The sequence below is a fragment of the Macrobrachium rosenbergii genome, chromosome 55 (genome assembly GCF_040412425.1).
Source record: "Macrobrachium rosenbergii isolate ZJJX-2024 chromosome 55, ASM4041242v1, whole genome shotgun sequence".
Lineage (NCBI taxonomy): Eukaryota > Metazoa > Arthropoda > Malacostraca > Decapoda > Palaemonidae > Macrobrachium > Macrobrachium rosenbergii.
This window is the reverse complement of record NC_089795.1, coordinates 18905002-18923084: the sequence shown is the minus strand read 5'-3', so window position 1 is coordinate 18923084 and position 18083 is coordinate 18905002. Positions and strand designations below refer to the sequence as shown.

At 35.2% G+C, this 18083-nt stretch overlaps 1 protein-coding gene across 1 annotated transcript in view; it reads right to left on the bottom strand.

Annotated features, from left to right (window-relative positions):
* The window catches only part of mei-41 (meiotic 41), a 593070-nt gene that overhangs the window by 391221 nt on the left and 183766 nt on the right, over positions 1-18083 (bottom strand). Inside the window, exon 13 of the mRNA XM_067099620.1 lies at positions 2387-2532. Within this exon, the coding sequence (XP_066955721.1) occupies positions 2387-2532 (146 nt within the window). The remainder of the gene's footprint in view (positions 1-2386; positions 2533-18083) is intronic.

Below are 18083 nucleotides of genomic sequence, written 5' to 3'. Positions count from 1 at the left end.
AACATGTTCTTTACCCTCCTTAGTCATTGTTGATCACTCACAGAAATCCTGAATAGAAGAGAAGAAGTGATCCCTCATGTGACTTTACTAGGGACTGTTTTTCATCTGGGTATTTGGGATTCCCTTCTCAGGAGCTAGGCCACTTCGTTACCTGTCAATTTCTTTTATATGCTCATTTGAGGACAAGCAATGGCTTTGCTATCAAAATACAGGTTTTCAAATAGGAAAACATATTTTTTTCAGCTTCTGTGAACCCTCAAACACACCAACTCTCCTGGGCATGCAGGCACGGGAATCCTTGGTGGATGTTTTCTTTCACAGAATTGGGGTGTAATGGTGGAGCCTGGACTACCTGCGCCACAGTTGCTACATCTGGGTAGTTGCTGTACGGTTAGAGAACTTTCCTCCCTTAAGACAATTTATAGTCCATCACTCTACCAACAATATCCCTACACTGGCCAACCTTAGCTAGGAGAGAATTCCTAGTACAGTATCAAGTCAGTTTACCTTATGGAGCCCCGGTGGGGTCACAGGGGTGACTCCTTTGAGGACTCACAGCAGGTACCAATAACAGATTTTTCCTATATTAGAACCTGTTTCAGTGACTGCCATGCCTCACTCTGAACAAAACAAATTTTAAATTACAGGGAAAACCAAACCTAACTGAACAGGTTTTCAGTGAGAAAGAGCTCCTGTGAATCTCAAGCAGGTTTCAGTAGTGCAAAGAAACAGGAAAAGAGAAAGAACTCAAGAAGGCATGTACCTGACATTTTTGTGCAATGTGGCTCCCATTCCAAATAATAACATTGCTCTTCCCCTTCAGCATCCTCTCCAAGCGCTGCTTCTGCTATAACTCTTCTAGGTACAGGTAGATTGAAATTAATTTTAATTTATTGCATCTACTTATTGTTTAATATTACTTCTATATATTATTTTATGTATGTAAATATTATACAGGTTTTAATAAGCAACACTTACTTGATCTGTACACTTAAGTTTAAAATGTTTTACAATAAATAATTTTTAGGATCTGGAGTGAATGAATCCAGTGTATATTATTTCTTATGAAAAAAACTGATTATGGTAAAAAATGATTAAGTTTTTCAATAGCCCTCTGGAATGGATAAGTTCAAGAACCAAGGTTCCACTGCACTGATAATGCTTTGGAATTCTATGTTTCAATCATCTTCCATCAGCATCCCAATCACACTTTTATATATTCCGTCAGTGTGACTAAAATGATCCAGAGTAGTAGAAAATTTATTGCTAATTGCTTCTTAATATATCCCCTGAGCAAGAAATGTCTGTTAGTACCTCCTCTGACTCAGTGGGTTCTTTGGAGATGGAGATGAATTGTTCTGAGAGGGCAAAGAAGGTCCCTTTATGCCTGGATGCACGAATGATGAAAGGGCAAAGAGTAGTACAGTGGCTTGATGCTGGCTACTGGATTTGTTTTAGTAGTAGTCAGCTGCAAAGGACAATCATATTAAGTTCTAAACCTAAGAATGTAAACTTTACTCAAGAGAATCTGATGTTCACTCCTTCACCCCAAAGCGGAAAAGGCTGGAAGAGGGACAGTCTTCAGAAGTAGGTTAGTTAGCCTAAAGTAATGGCTCATTACCCTAGAGTAGTGGTTTGTATGGAGGTTAGTACGACTCCTGAGATTCAATGAAAGCTCCAGTTCAGGGGTTTTGGGGCCTCCTCAGTCACCTTGCTCTTGAAGAGTTGGCATGGCCATCACTCCACTTTAAATCCAATATCAAGTTCAAGACATGAAAAAGTGTGGACCTATGCCTTTTCTGGACAAGACCAATAACTTCATCAGTCATCCTAGAAACAAAATGTCGGCTATCTAGAGGACAGTGATACTAACGAAATCAATGGCCCTTCAACTGCACCAACTACAGAACAAGATGGAGATTCATAGGAGTGGTAATAAGTTTAGTTTCGGTGAAAGAAGGGATTCAAACAATTTGAGAAGGTTCAGTCATGTGGAAAATAAACTACAATTGCTGTAAAAAGAGCATACAATTCAGCATTGTTAGAGTGAAGGCAGAAAGGAAGGCACTTTGGTAGTAATAATAATTATTTTACAATGATGATCATGATATTAGGATATCTGCAAGCTATTCATGTAAAAAGGTTGATGACATAAGGAATCAACTGTCAGAATAATTGGGCCAATATTGATTACTTAGCTCATGAAGTAATGATTCTGTGGTGAAACAAAACAATCCTTAAAAAAATGCTGAAAACTAGAATATAAACAATATTCCTCTAAATTAAAATGTAAATAACATTAAATGTATATTCCCTGATCATTTCATAGCACACTAGAGTTTGTACTATTTAGGATCAAACAACAAAAAGCACAAAGTACACTCACCACTGGAAACCAATGAGCTACCTCAAGCATCACAACAGGTTCATTCTCACTGATAATTGCTCGTACAACATGGCACCGCCATCTTGGTGCAACTTTATCATCCAACACAGCTATGACAGCAATACTTTGTGATTTCACTTTGGAGTCTGAAAACAAAAAGAAGTAGAAATAAAGGACTGTGCAATACTAATAAGGCATCCCCGAGTTAGGGTGGCACTGACTTGCGGCGCTTCTTCAAATACATTTATCAAGAATAGGTATCAAGTTACGGCACTGTTAGCGGCACTTACAACAAGAATAGGTATCTAGTTACAAAGCCATAACCAGAACTTACAACACCTATTTATTGATGAGCACTGACTTATGGCAGAAATCAACTTATGGCGCGCCGCTAGAACGGAACCCCCTTCGTAAGTCAAGGACTGCCACAAGTATACAACTGATTTTCTGGAATTGGATGGTCCACATCCTATTTTAATCAGGGGACGATTTTGGAAGCATAACTGAAATTACCATGGTTACCTATATGCAGTAAAAGCATCTATGTCCTGCATAATCGATTAAAATGATTTTGAACCGATGGAAAATTTATATTATTGTTTATCAGCCCACATAACCTTAAAATTGTCTTGAAAAGCCACTCAAACTTCTCTGTATATCACTCAATAATTGTAAATTAAAACTAGAACTAATTTCAATGGGCATGTTGCAATCCTTACAACAGTACAATACCATATGACACTAAGTTAACAAAATACCTAAACTTCTTTATAAAGCAACCATCACATCACTAATTCATACACTGCATGTGGCTTATGAGTTTTACAGAAATCATAAAAAGTACAAAAACTGACAGAAAGTAAAAGTAGAGACAATGATGGTCAACATAAACATACAAGAGTACATTATAAATTTACAACTGCACCCTCCATCATTATCCACTTCCACAACCCACTGGGTTAGAATAGGTAGAACTTCTCACCTGCTTCCAGTATCTGTAACTAAAATACTACATAATTTTTTTTCTATATGTATGTATATATAATTTTATGAAAAAAGTTATACATAACTACCATGATAATATCCACTTATATAAAGAAAGCATCTGGATACAAACTGTACCATCATATATAGTTATCGTATTAGTCATGATAGCTAAGGTAGTTATAGGTATAAATATTTATGTACATATATAAGTGTACAAAAAGAATAGTATAACAGTACAGGATGGTACAATTATTGTATTTACATATACATACATTTGCGCATTTATGTTGTCCATCACAGTCTTGACTTACTTTTGCCAGTTTTCCTGCTCCTTCAAATCTATGAATAAAACTTATAGCCACATGCTTTAAGTACATGTTTTGAGTACATTAAAATTAATTTTACTACCACCAAGTACACATATACTATACAGGTAGTCGTCGACTTACGACCTATGCGACTTACGACTGACCGACTTTACGACGGCTACGACAATATAATATATAATAATATTTAATTTTATATTTTGCTAAAATACGTCGAGCGGCGTGCGATACTTTTTCCCGCTACCGCAGCGCTCTCATATCCGAGAGATGCTCAGCTTTCGCAGCATTGTGTGTTTGTATCGTTCGAAAATGGTAAGAGATTCATATTTTTGTAATGTATTTTGTATTTCTATTTTTTGCAAATAAATCAAATGTAATAACAAATTACCGTATTTGATGGCTTATAATACGCATGTCTGCATTGGACACACCCCAATTTCAGCAGGACATTGAGGGGAAAAAAATAAGGTTTCCTAGCCTATGCTCATATGATTTTGGTAAGTAAAAACTGTAGTATTAGGTTATCATATGCATATTGTTTCTTACCCACAGAATCAACAAAAACATTAATAAAGAAGTTATTTACCATATTTATATTTATCAAAATATGTATTATACAATCAGCCATTTACTACGATCGAATGTTTCGTCTGCTGCTGAAAGCTACCTCATAGGTTTACCAATAGATTGCAACACATTCATTTGTAAACATTGTTTCTTACCGCAGAATCAACAAAACATTAATAAAGATGTTACCTACGGTAATATATGTTATATATATCCATTATATATTATAAAAGTATGCAATCAAGGGGTAAAATCCAATAAATAAAAATGTTTCCTATGTAACGGCTCGAGTCTCGTGAGCAACTGAACAAAGCCATGTTATTATTCTTAAAAGAGAATGCTAGCACGAGTTACGAAGTATCAACTCAACGAAGCCTTGTTATTATGCCTAAAGAGAATGGTAGCAGGAATTGTCAACCACCAAGTGATCGGCCATGTTGTTATGCGTAAAGAGAATGTTAGCAGGAATTGCCAACTACGAACCGAACGAAGCCTTGTTATCCGTAAAGCTCTCGAGATAATCACCAATAGGTGGCAGCACACGCACTGTTTATATCTATAAATGTGGAATGCGCGATCCGCTGTAGACGGCGATAATGATATTAACATTTTAATGAAAATACCGGTAATAACAACGTAGATATTGATTATAATACTAGCAGTAGTAATTGCGGTGATGGTAAGTGTGATAATGATAAATAATTATAATAAACTTTGTTTTTAATAGGTTATTAGGATAACACCGAATTTTACGCATCTACGTGACGTTTCATGTATAATTTCGGCAAAAATTCTTAAATTTTGAGCCTACATTATGTACATAGGATGCAGGGGATTTTTAGGCCATTTTTTTGTTAAAAAGTGCGTCTTATACGTCACAAATACGGTATGTATTTAATTCAAACCTATAAATAAACAAAAGTAAATAATACGTCATACGTGTAGCCGATTGGCAATGCAAATGGCGGATAAGAAAATGTAAACAAACCAGACATGGTTTGAATGCGCATAAATAAAAATGTTAAATACAGTAATAAAAGTAAGTATTAATCAAGGAGTTCAAGCATGATAAGATTTCATATGCTAAACGTAAAAATAGGTACTATACATGCACATTTTTGGATAATATAAAATGTATATGTAGGCTAGTCATACTTAGGTATAATATATGATGGATAATATAATGGTAGGTACAAAATAGGCTACATGTGCATATGTGGTTGGTCGACTTTTACGACGAGATCGATTCCGACCGCTCTGTCAGAACCTAATGCCGTCGTAAGTCGACGACTACCTGTATGCATTTTTGGTGGCCTCTCTGTGTGTGTGTTCCTCTTTACTTATGCTATTACTTAACTTCATTAAATCTAGTACCCTTACCTTTAATTTTTCACTAACCTATCCTTTTTTCTCTATATTATTTACTTAATCTATTTGATAAAATTAATTAATTTACCTCCTTCATTTTTCACTAATTTATTCATTCTTAAAATATACATGTAATCCCTCGATTTTCGACATTCACATCTGCAACTCTACATTATCCATGCAACCAACACTCAGGCACCCAAGATATACAGGTATTTTATAAATGGGGGTGGTTCATTTTACAATAAATCAAGTTTGTGATGGGATGGCTTCGAAGTTACGAAGCAATACCTATACAACAATTTGAAAATATTTTAAATTTTATATGTGAAGGGCACAGGCAGCAGCATATGATGGCGTCATGAACCTCTTGGGGTTTTATGTTTAAAATACAGTAATTCATATTTCATGTTTATGATATAGTTATTCATATTTCATTAAAGAATGCATATGTATGTACAGTACTGAGAGAGAGAGAGAGAGAGAGAGAGAGAGAGAGAGAGAGAGAGAGAGAGAGAGAGAGAGAGAGAGAGAGAGAGAGAAAACTGAGGCATATTTACATTAAAGCCTAATACAGTAACAAATACTTTTACACTATTTTGTTTATACTTTATGCTATAGTATTCTCATTTATATTTTTACTATATTTTCTTTTTTTTTTGTTTTATAAACCAAATTATAAATTCAACCAAGTCCGTAGGGTATGTATATATGCACACATTCAATTCCATACCGTCGGTGAACTTGGTACAGCCTGTTGGGTTTTGTCCAGCCTACATATGAAATAAGCATTTTAAATATTTTTAAGGTGATCAGAGATTAAATATTCTCTTGTTTACTGTTATGTGTGCTAATCATCCTTAGAATAAACAAAACTTGTAATAAAAACAGTACAGTAAATCAAGCAAAGCAAACAAAAAAAATTGTAACATGTACTTAAAAATGCACGCACTCATTTGAAGTTTTAATTGCAAAATTTTGTGTTTGTAATACATTAATTCATATTTCATCAAGTATAAGTACAGTACTGAGAGAGAGAGAGAGAGAGAGAGAGAGAGAGAGAGAGAGAGAGAGAGAGAGAGAGAGAGAGAGAGAGAGAGAGAGAGAGAGAGAGAGAGAGTTTGCATTGATAAACAAATGAATTGGTGGGAAACAGCTGTTTTGTGATTGTGAGGGATTATACAGTAAATATATATATATATATATATATATATATATATATATATATATATATATATATATATATATATATATATATATATATATATATATATATATATATATATGTATATGCATATGTATATGTATATACATATGTATATACATATATATATATATATATATATATATATATATATATATATATATATATATATATATATATATATATATATATATATATATATATATATATATATATATATATATATATATATATATATATATATATAGATAAACTCCACGAATGGAAGGAAACACTGGAGTGCTGCAAGGCCTTTCGACTCTTTTGTCCTTTACTCAGCAGACTGAAGAAATATAAAAGTAAGTTTACAAAGAAAGCTCATATAAATGACAGATAGGGATTATAAAGGAAAAATATGTACCTGGAATCCAATACAAATGAAGAATTAGTAGAACTGCCAAAACAGGGTTAAATATTTAAGAGGTTTTGCAAAGGATTAGGATCAACTGTTCAAAAGCAGGGACAGGACAATTAAAAGATTATACAAGGGCGTGGCTGACCACCCAAAAAATATTAGTACAACAAAATAATTCTTTTTTGTAAACAATAATAATTTTTGCAAGATGAACATTTTTACAAATAAAAAATTATATTAAACATACAGATACATAGAAAATATATATAAGGTAACTAATTTGTAATTAAGTCAGTTACCCTATGTATCTGTATGTTTAATATAATTTTTTATTTGTAAAAATGTTCATCTTGCAAAAATTATTATTGTTTACAAAAATGAGAATTATTTTGTTGTACTAATATTTTTTGGGTGGTCAGTCACGCCCTTGTATAATCTTTTAATTCCAAGGTTAACAGAAGAAGCTCCAGATGAGTTTTTTGATCACTTTGAAAAAGTGGTTGCAGGTATGGGATAGTCAGAGGATAAATGGTCAGTCTTGTTACAGAGTGTTCTCATTGGTAAAGGAAGAAGTGCCTATTTAGCCTTATCAGCTGATCAGTGTAAAGAGTACAAGGTACTTAAACACAATGTGCTACAAGTTTACCAGATGACCCCTGAATATTATACTGAAAGATTCAGATCTTTGAGAAAGGATCACCAGATAACTTTCTTGGATTATGCCTACAAAGTAAGAGGATGTTTTAAACGATGGTTGGAGGCTGCTAAGGTTAAAACATTTGAAGATCTTGAAGAATTAGTTGTTCCTGAACAATATCTTAGGGGAATTCCTGAACATATAAGAGCCTATTTGAGAAAGAGAGCGGTGAATAAACTTGACAAAGCTGCTACACTTAGCGAAGATTATAATATAATCAGCAGCAGAAGGAACTATAATGTCAAGTACCAGAATCAACGCACAGGTTTTAGGTCTCATCCAAATTTCAGGAGCAGATTTAATGGGAATCCTACAAGTGGTAATACCAAGTCAATGCAGGGTAATATCCCTCAGCAAGCTAATGTAAAATCCTCATATAATAATATTGCAAGGCAATTACAGAAGCCTAGTGTTATCTGCTACATGTGTGGAAGAGCAGGACACTTCAGTTGGGAGTGCAATCAGACACATCGGCAGTCCAAACCAGTTGGTCAAGCAGTAAGAGGTGACCAGGTGAAACAGACTACAAAGAGCAATGTGGGGAGGAGTTCAACTCCAGTGAAGACTGAGACTAAACAAGCTGAGTGTTTAGCAACCAGTGGAAATGTAACTTCAAGCAGTGAGTGGCTGAGTAGTTTGGAGGCTTTTAAGCCATATATCTATGAGGGTACACTGACAACTCCAGGAGGAAGTGTGCAGGTACCAGCCAAGGTGTTACGTGACACAGGGAGCAACCATAGTGTGGTAGTCCGTGGTGCTCACCCCCAGTTGGAGAAGAATCTCACAGGAGATTCAGTTATTTTGAAGGGTACAGGAGGAGAACAGTTATTTTGAAGGGTACAGGAGGAGAACAGTTATTTTGAAGGGTACAGGAGGAGAACAGGTAACACCTACACCTGTCATGTGAATTAGTGACAGGAGATGTTGATTTTGCTGCAAAGGACTCACTGGCTGTTGAAGGTGTACATGTTCTGTTAGGGAATGAGGTTGGTAGTGTGCCATTTGTTCCTTGTCCTATAGTGACAGATAAACCATTGAGGATTAGTCCTACGGTAGATTTGGAGAAGAATAACCCCCACCTGCTTCCTAGCTGTGTGACTACTAAGAGTATGAAGAGGACTATGCCTGTCAGTGAAGAGACTGAGGATTTACCCACTCAAGAAGGATCAAGTGAAGGATTGTTGAGCTTAGAAGAGTTGTTCCAGGGAAATGATGTTTCCCCAAATGCTGACCAAGAAGAGGTTTCCCAAGAAGCTGTCGTCCCTGAAGAGACTCTGAGTAGTCAAAATGTTCCTGAAGATAACAGTGCAACTACAGTAGCTGAGTTAGCAGATATTGAGAGCTCAACCCCTGAAGTTGGTCAGGTGACCAGAGAGAAGCTAATGGAACTGCAGAAGAAGGATGCATCATTAGCCGAGTTGTTTTTCAGAGTTGCTGATCAAGAAGAGATGCAACAAACTCCTACCTGTTATTATCTGAAGGAAGGTTTGCTGATGAGGAAGCGTAGACCTGCAGATATACCAGGAGATGCTGAATGGGGTGAATATCATCAAATTTTGATCCCACGTCCATCGAGGAAGCAAGTGGTAGCAGTAGCTCATGAGTCTGGACATATGGGAATCAGGAAGACTATGGAGAAGATCATGAAATATTTTTTCTGGCCTGGACTTCACAAAGATGTTAGCAAGTTCTGTCGGGAGTGTCATACCTGCCAGATAGCTGGAAAGCCAAATGAAACCATTCAGAAAGCCCCGCTACAACCTATAGAAGTTAGAGGAGAACCCTTTAGCAAGGTGATTAAAGATATGGTTGGACCACTGCTGAAGACAAAGAAGGGTCATGAATATCTGTTAACATTGATGTGTCCTGTGACAAGATATCCTGAGGCAATCCCTGTTAGAAACATATCTGCCAAGATAGTTACTGAGAAACTAGTGGAGTTTTTCCCAAAGTTTGGGATACCAGAGATTGTATAAAGTGATAGAGGAACTAATTTTACTTCCAAACTATTTCAGGATGTGATGAACTTGTTAGGAGTGAAACAAGTTATCCACTGCATATCACCCAGAGACTCAAGGAGCCTTGGAAAGGTTTCACCAGACATTGAAAAGTATGCTGACTAAGTATTGTTCTGAGTCAGGCAGAGACTGGGATGTTGGTGTACAATTGATGTTATTTGGAATTAGGAATGCTTATCAAGAAAGCATGGGTTGTTCACCTAACGAGATGATTTTTGGTAGCGAAGTGAGAGGACCGTTGAAAATTCTTGCAGAAAATTGGGAAGAAAACCAAGTGGAAGTCCAAGGAGAGTATGTAAAGAACTTGAGGAAAAGATTGGAAGAGATTAGAAAATTCTCTTTAGAAAATCTGAAACTGAGTCAAGAGAAAAATGAAAAGGAGATATGATAAGAAGACTAAGCTAAGAAGTTTTAGTGTTGGTCAACAAGTGTTAGTGTTTTTACCTGTCAAGAGATTTCCCCTTTCCAACAAGTTTCAAGGTCCTTTCAAGATAATTGAGAGGTTACGTGATAGAACTTACGTGATTGAAACACCAGAAAGACGAAGACAAAAAAGGAAGATACATGTAAACCTCTTAAAACCTTACTTCTCAGAAACCAAAATGGAAACTGTGTCAATAACCCAGACAACTTCAACTACAGAAGACAATGATGGATATGAATTGGGAGCTAAAAGCAAGATGAATAATTCTTCAATTTTGGAAAATTTGGAGGATAAACTGAAACATCTGAGTGTTGAGCAAGGTGGTGAGTTAATTGCATGAAGTGATTAAAAGTTTCACAGAACTAAATTATTTGCAGATATACCTAGGTGTACTGATCTGACCAAGCATGAGATCAAGGGCAATAGGAAAACTCCCAGTGGGAAAATTGCCAGGCGGAAGTCTTGATTGCCATGCGGAAAATTGCCAGCAAGGAAGAATTTCCATGCAGAATATTTCAGGCGGAAGATTGCCATTGGCAAATGGTAAAGATTTCTTTTCATTTCTCATTTCATAATTGTTCATTCTTACCTAAACTACCATTTCTCCATTGGCAAATTAAAGATTTCAATTTTATAAATAATTGTTCATTCTTACTCAAACTATCATGTCTCCTTTCAATAATATAAATTGTCCATTCTTACCCAAACTATCATGTCTCCTTTCATTTGTCCATTCTTACCAAACTACCATTTCTCCTTTTGTTTATATCTATTTGCTTACCAAAAAGAAGAAATTTGTTCTAACCTTTTTTAAGAAAAGACATATACTATTTCAGTATTCTCTGAAGTCTGTACCCATAATGGCTGCTTTCATAACAAGTGAACGTGGAAAGGATATTCTCATTGATGAACTACAATTTATGTATCATCTCAACGGAAGAAACAAGGAAGGAACAAAATCTATTGGGAATGTGCGTTAAGAAAACAGAAATCATGTCCAGCAAGACTACATTCAAAATCAAAGAACCATGATTACGAAATTTTGAAACATGTTAATGAACACAATCACAGTGCCGCCAAGAGCAAAGTAGAAGCCAAGGCAGCCATTCAAGAGCTGAAAAAGAAGCAATGACTTCAGGTCGTCCTACTGGTTTCTTTGGTTGGAGTGCTTATCATCTTTAGATGACTGTGCACGTGCTGAGCTCCAAAATTTGCAACATGTAAGTAGGAATGTTAGGCATTGGAAACAGGAAACATCTTGTACCCCACCAATTCCTTCTGAAAGGACAGGATTTGTAATTCCATCCGAATTTCAAAATCTTAATTCTGGTGAGAAATTCCTCCAGTATGATTCTGGAGTCAACGATGAAAATCGAATCTTATTATTTATCACGAATGATGGGATTGAGGATTTAAGAAAATATAAAAACTGGGCTATGGATGGAATGTTCAAAGTGTCACCTGATATATATTTCCAGCTTTTTACAATTCATGTCCAAGTTGAAAATTCTAGTTTTCCACGTGCTTTTGCATTTCTTCCCAACAAAAGTGAATGTACATATGAAAATCTGTTTAATATACTTAGAATTTAGTACAACTAGAACCCCACACGGTTATGAGTGACTTTGAAAAAGCTTCGATAAATGGACTAAAGAGTGTTTTTCCCCAAACAGACCACACTGGATGTTTTTTCCACTTCTGCCAGGCAAACTATAGAAAGCTTGTGAACCTTGGTTCCAAAAATTGGTATCACAATGAAAGCAGCTTCAGTTTAAAGTTACGATGTTTTTCTGCTTTGGCTTTCCTCCCGTGTCATGATGTTGTTTCAGGTTTTGAAGAGCTATCGGAAGATGAAGACATACCTGAAGAATTTCTATCTTATTTTGAATTGACGTACATTGGTGTTATGAGAGGAAGGGGTAACAATAGGAGGAGATCAACACCGTTATTCCCGATTCCTATGTGGAATGTTCATTCCAGAGTAGAGCACTGCATGCCACGTACCAACAACAGCATCGGCGTTCAACAATGCCTTTTTCCAAAATATTTCACAATGTCATCCTAATATCTGGAAATGCATTGAATTTTTAAAGAAGGAGGAAATATTAGTGCATACAAAAATTCTACAATTTGAAAGAGGAGATGAGATTCATATCAAAGAAAATATAAAGATGTCAATGATAAACTGAAGAGAACTGTTGGGCAGTATAGTGAAGATCGTAAAATCTCATTTCTTCGAGCTGTTGCATATAACCTCCACTCATTTTAAACATTTTTTTTATATTTTTTTATATTTCTTAACATTTTGATTTTGTTTAATTATATAATGTAATGTGTTATATTTCAATTTTACTGAATTTGATCAATTATATTATGATGTAATGTGTTTTATTTCAAAACCTTACTCTCATTTTTATTCATTCATTTATCAGAAAGTACAGTACTATACTTTTGGTTAAAAAAAAAATTTTTCTTCATTTAGGTTTGACTTTATATGATTAAATAGGCAATGGCAATCTTCTGCCTGGCAATATTCTGCATCGAAATTTTCCTTGCTGGCAATTTTCCGTTCATGGAGATCAAGATCCAAGAAGATGGCAGACCATTCAAACAGAGAGCTTATCGCCTATCACCTTATCATCAAGATGTTCTGAAGAAAGAAGTCGAATATTTGTCCTGAATTTTTGGAAGAGGAATTTAAAATTATTGATAAAATAGGAGATTCATTATGTTACCCTCCATATTTTTTAGAACTTTGTAAAAACAAGGCAAAAAAGTCATAAACAAACCATTGTTAACAACGAACTTAAGAATATTCTCTGTTTACCATTTCATCCTAATTTCATTCCTACAGTGCCCATTTTAAAAACTATTGATATTAACTTAGTATTTATATATAATAATATTTTGAAAAATAAACTAATTAAGAATAGCCCACCCAATTCAAACAATATTGTATACAGTATTCCTTGTAAAGAATGTAATAAGATTTATATTGGTCAAACATCAAAAGGACTAAAAGTAAGAAGCTCCCAACATACATATGCCATTTCAATAAAGATTTATATTGGTCAAACATCAAAAGGACTAAAAGTAAGAAGCTCCCAACACAAATATGCCATTTCAAGAGGCTTCTCAAATAATGGCATTGTGGATCATTGGCTTAAGACAGGCCATGGGATGAACTGGGATAAGTCAACGGTCATTTACAAGGTCAACAACCATCGAAAAAGAAATCTGCTACAGTGTGTCTTCATCAAAGCTACTTCCACCAGGAATGTTAATCTCCACCCTGGATTATCCCTTGATCTTTTGTTCCTGTCTTTTTTGTTTAAAGAACATGCTGCCCAGATTAACAAACTGTAACCCTGCCCCAACTGTTTTTGTATATAAACCTCTGTCAACTTCTTTTGTATTCAGTGTGAACTTGAAAATGTAGAATAAACTACGAAAGTACTTGTTCAAAGTCCCGGTTTTCACTCACCTTCCGACGTGGACTTAGTGATATTCTCGAGCAAGCGTTCCTTCATGCTGTATTGGATATATATATATTACAGTAAACCCCCCATAATCGCGATCTCACAATTCACTGACTCACCTATGGAATATATATACGCATTATTCGCTGAAAATTTTCCCATTCATGGTATTTTTCACTGAGAAATATTCACCAATTACTGTATTTTCATCTCATTTTCATGACTAAACGCACTTTTTGTGATAAAACTATTAAAATACTCAGGTACCCTGGTAGTGCTCGAGTTACAATAATTCGCCTTATGATAATTCGATTTTGCAATGGGGTAAGCAATTAATACAGACATGACAGTATTTATAGAAAAGCTTTAAATTTCGCTCTGGCGCAGGCAGCAGCGTACAATCAGGCAGCGAAAGAGACCAAAATTATTGTAGGTATAGTACAAATGATGTCAAATAAAACAGGACAATATATTTTTACATTATACCCTTATTCGGTATGGATAAAAGATCAGCAAGGAAATGTACTGCTAAGTTCAAGCTGCAAGTTGTAGCTGAAGCTGAGAATACAATGTTCAAGCTACTAATGACTATAAATTATTGCACATCGGCAACATGAATGAAACTCGAACGCAATTAAAATTGGAGAAAGAGTATTTTAATCAAAATTACTGGGCATGAAAGAACACATTACTACTATTTTTACGCTGATAAACGATAAATACGTAAAGCTCATATTACGATGAAATCAAGTGAAAATAACGAACGGAATCTTGATTTTTTTACTCAAAACAAATGCCCCCAAATGGTCAATGTCATCTATTAACGAAAAAAAATAGCTAAATTAATTTCACAACCATACGTATTTAGGTTATATTTCGACTTAAAAACACTTCATATAACGTAAAATAATCTTGCCCCATATAAATAAAGTATTTAGAGATTCATTTACGCTAACTAGAAGCAAGAAAAGCGCTCTGAACTGAGTTAAATATGGTGAAATAAACTTACCGCGTAATCGATTTCCAAACCAAAACATTAATCACTATGGTTGCAATTTATAATACAAAAGCAATATACAAATATATACAATATTATTGGATGCAGCAAATTTGAGGCATGGAAAAGATGCATATTCGTTATGTTGATGTTTGTATAATATGATATGTGAATATAGAGTAAGAGTACAGCAGGCTATAATGTAGGCTAGGCTACGGTATATGTATACGATGTACCATAGTGTAGGTTAAGCTAATTATTCCTGTTTGTTATTCAATTTCTCTTTGTATTGAATTATCACTGGTCACCCCGCATGAACCTCCAGAATTAGCTGATATCAATAATTACTATACCGTGTATGTATAGAGTATACTTTATAGTGTAGGCTAGGCTACCATATATGTATACATGGTACTGAATACCCTAGTTTAGGCTAGTCTTTATTCAAGATACATTTTTTCCAACAAACAATGGGTTTTTTTGGAACCTAACTCCATCGAAAGCATTTTTAGTTTTTTTTGTGTTTGAACTATCACAACAGACAGTTCTAAGTGTTCTAAGGGCTCTAAGTATTCATCCGCGAACACGGGGCGTTTACTGTATTAAAAGTATTAATAAATACTTCTCTCCTCGCTAATATTTTCTGTTAACATCAGTCTGAGTACAAGGAGAAGAGTGACATGCTGACCCTTGTTGTGCTGTATGGTGAACAATAAATTAGTCGGGGTCAAACAAACCCATTCCTCACAATCCTCCTGCCTTCGCGAAGTGTCACCCGAAAACTCATCTTTATGATCTACTGGCCGAAGATCTTCTATTTTCAGACAATGCTTTGCTGCTGGACAAAGAATTTACCAATATCCTCACCTGATATGCCTAAGGCACTCAAAGCCGGCACGGGGGAGCTAATAAAAGGGTGGGGACAGGGCTCAGAAGGAGAGAGAGAGGTAGTCAACACTATGGCGAACACACATGCCTGTCTGGGCTCCCCAAATTACCCTTTGTCACACTGGAGGCCTCCTGGTTCATTTCCCTCATTAAGTACATAATTGTAAGCCCACTCAATTGAGGCTAGTGATGTGCATTTACGAGTTTCTCTGCTCAGCAATTGAGGTAAAGTTTGACTAGGACGTTTTCAGTCCATTTCTCTATTCTTATTCTCAGTTCCATTTCATTATTTCCATGTACTAGACCCACTGATTCAATGCCATATACGTCATCCGTGTTCATCAGTAACTTATCTGATCATAAATTAACGTCACCTTCCTTAAGCCATCAGCAAATTTCTTTGTACTGTTAGCTTACTATGCTATCTTATCAAGTCCTAATGTGTCTTTTCTTCGTGTTTACAAAAGGACCATATGTACCACTGTATCAACCATCTGCTCCACTACTGTCCATCTCTAGCAATCAACTCTTCAAGAAATTACTGATTGCCCCATTGTTTTGGCACTTCAGTCATATTAATCCCCTGTCCATGAACAGTTTAATCAGTGATTGTATTGTTGTTTGACAGTCAGTTATTCAACTCTTGAATTAGCCACACTTAAATGCCAAGAGCCAGTGTGAATGGCCCTGTATAAATTAATCTTCTGATCCAGTGTAAATACACATAGTTAATTCAGACCCTGAATTTCCCTACTGAATCTTTCTCAATTGAAATTTACAATAAATTCACAATTCTTGTTGGTTATAAATAATGGCCACTGTCAGAGTTCAGCGCCGCCAAGGTAAGAGTAATAAATCAACCAAAATTCATAATTATGTATACAGGCAGTCCCCGGATTACAATGGGCTTGGCTTATGCCATTCTGAGTTTACAATGCTCTTAAAAAATATATTCGTCAAAAATGATTTCCTGGGTTACAAGGCATGTTCCAGGTTTACGACGCTGATCCTCGGAAGAAATATGGATCCAAAACAGCAGAATGGTACAAATTTGGAGTTTTTTAATGAAAAACTCAATAAAAATACAGGTTACGTCGTTTTCAAGACACCCAAAGGATTAAAAGTAAAGTTTTCTTACAATTTTTGACAATATTTCGGACGATGCTGGTCCAATGCCGATCCAAACAGAAGAAATATAGATCCAAAACAGTAGAACCGTAAAAATTTGGAGGTTTTTTTTATTAAAAACTCAATAAAAATGCAGATACATTGTTTTCAAGACACCCAAAGGATTAAAAGTAAGGTTTCCTTCCAATTTTTGACAATATTTCAGACGAAGCCAATCTTAAGCTGATAAGAACGGAAGAAATATGGATCCAAAACAGCAGAATGGTAAAAATTTGGAGCTTTTTTTAATGAAAAACTCAAGAAAAATGCAAGATACGTTGTTTTCAATACACCCGAAGAATTAAAAGTAAGGTTTTCTAACAATTTTCGACAATATTTCAGACAATGCTGATCCAAACGGAATAAATGAAATTCACATTCATAGAGCAATACTCACTAATTACTGATTTTTATTTTATTTTCATGACTAAATACATTTTTTATGAATAAAAAAATGATTTACTAACTTTCAAATATTAACATTAAGGTAACCACAGCAAAGTATCAATAAAATTTTAAATTAAAATCCTGCAAAATCACAAAACAGCTTACTAATGTAAACAACTCAAGTTACCCTCTCTCTCTTGTACAGCCATATTCACTAATTACTGATTTTTATTTTATTTTCATGACTAAATACATTTTTTATAAAATAAGATTTACTACTCTTCAAAGATTCATATTAATGTATTCTCTCTTTCTCCGTAATAATTCAGGAATAATTTCACTCTTGATATTTAAGTAAGGCCAACCCCCCATCTCTCTCTCTCTCTGTACTGTATATATCCTTTAATGAAATGTGGATTACTGTATCAGCATTAAAATATACTAAAATTCCAGGAAGTTCACAAAGCCATCATCGGTCGAGTTACAGTTTTTTTTATTATTTTGGCGTAGGCTCCATGATGACACACTATTGGTTAGATGGACTGGAAGTAGCCAATAACAGAGCTTGTAGCAATCCTCCCCCCCTCCATAACGACATGCTATTGGCTGGAGGGACTGAAGGTAGCAGAGAGAGAGAGAGAGAGAGAGAGAGAGAGAGAGAGAGAGAGAGAGAGAGAGAGAGAGAGAGAGAGAGAGAGAGAGAGAGAGAGAGAGAGAGAGAGAGAGAGAGAGAGAGAGAGAGAGAGAGAGAGAGAGAGAATTTTTATGCATTTGTAACCTGTATGTTGATTTGT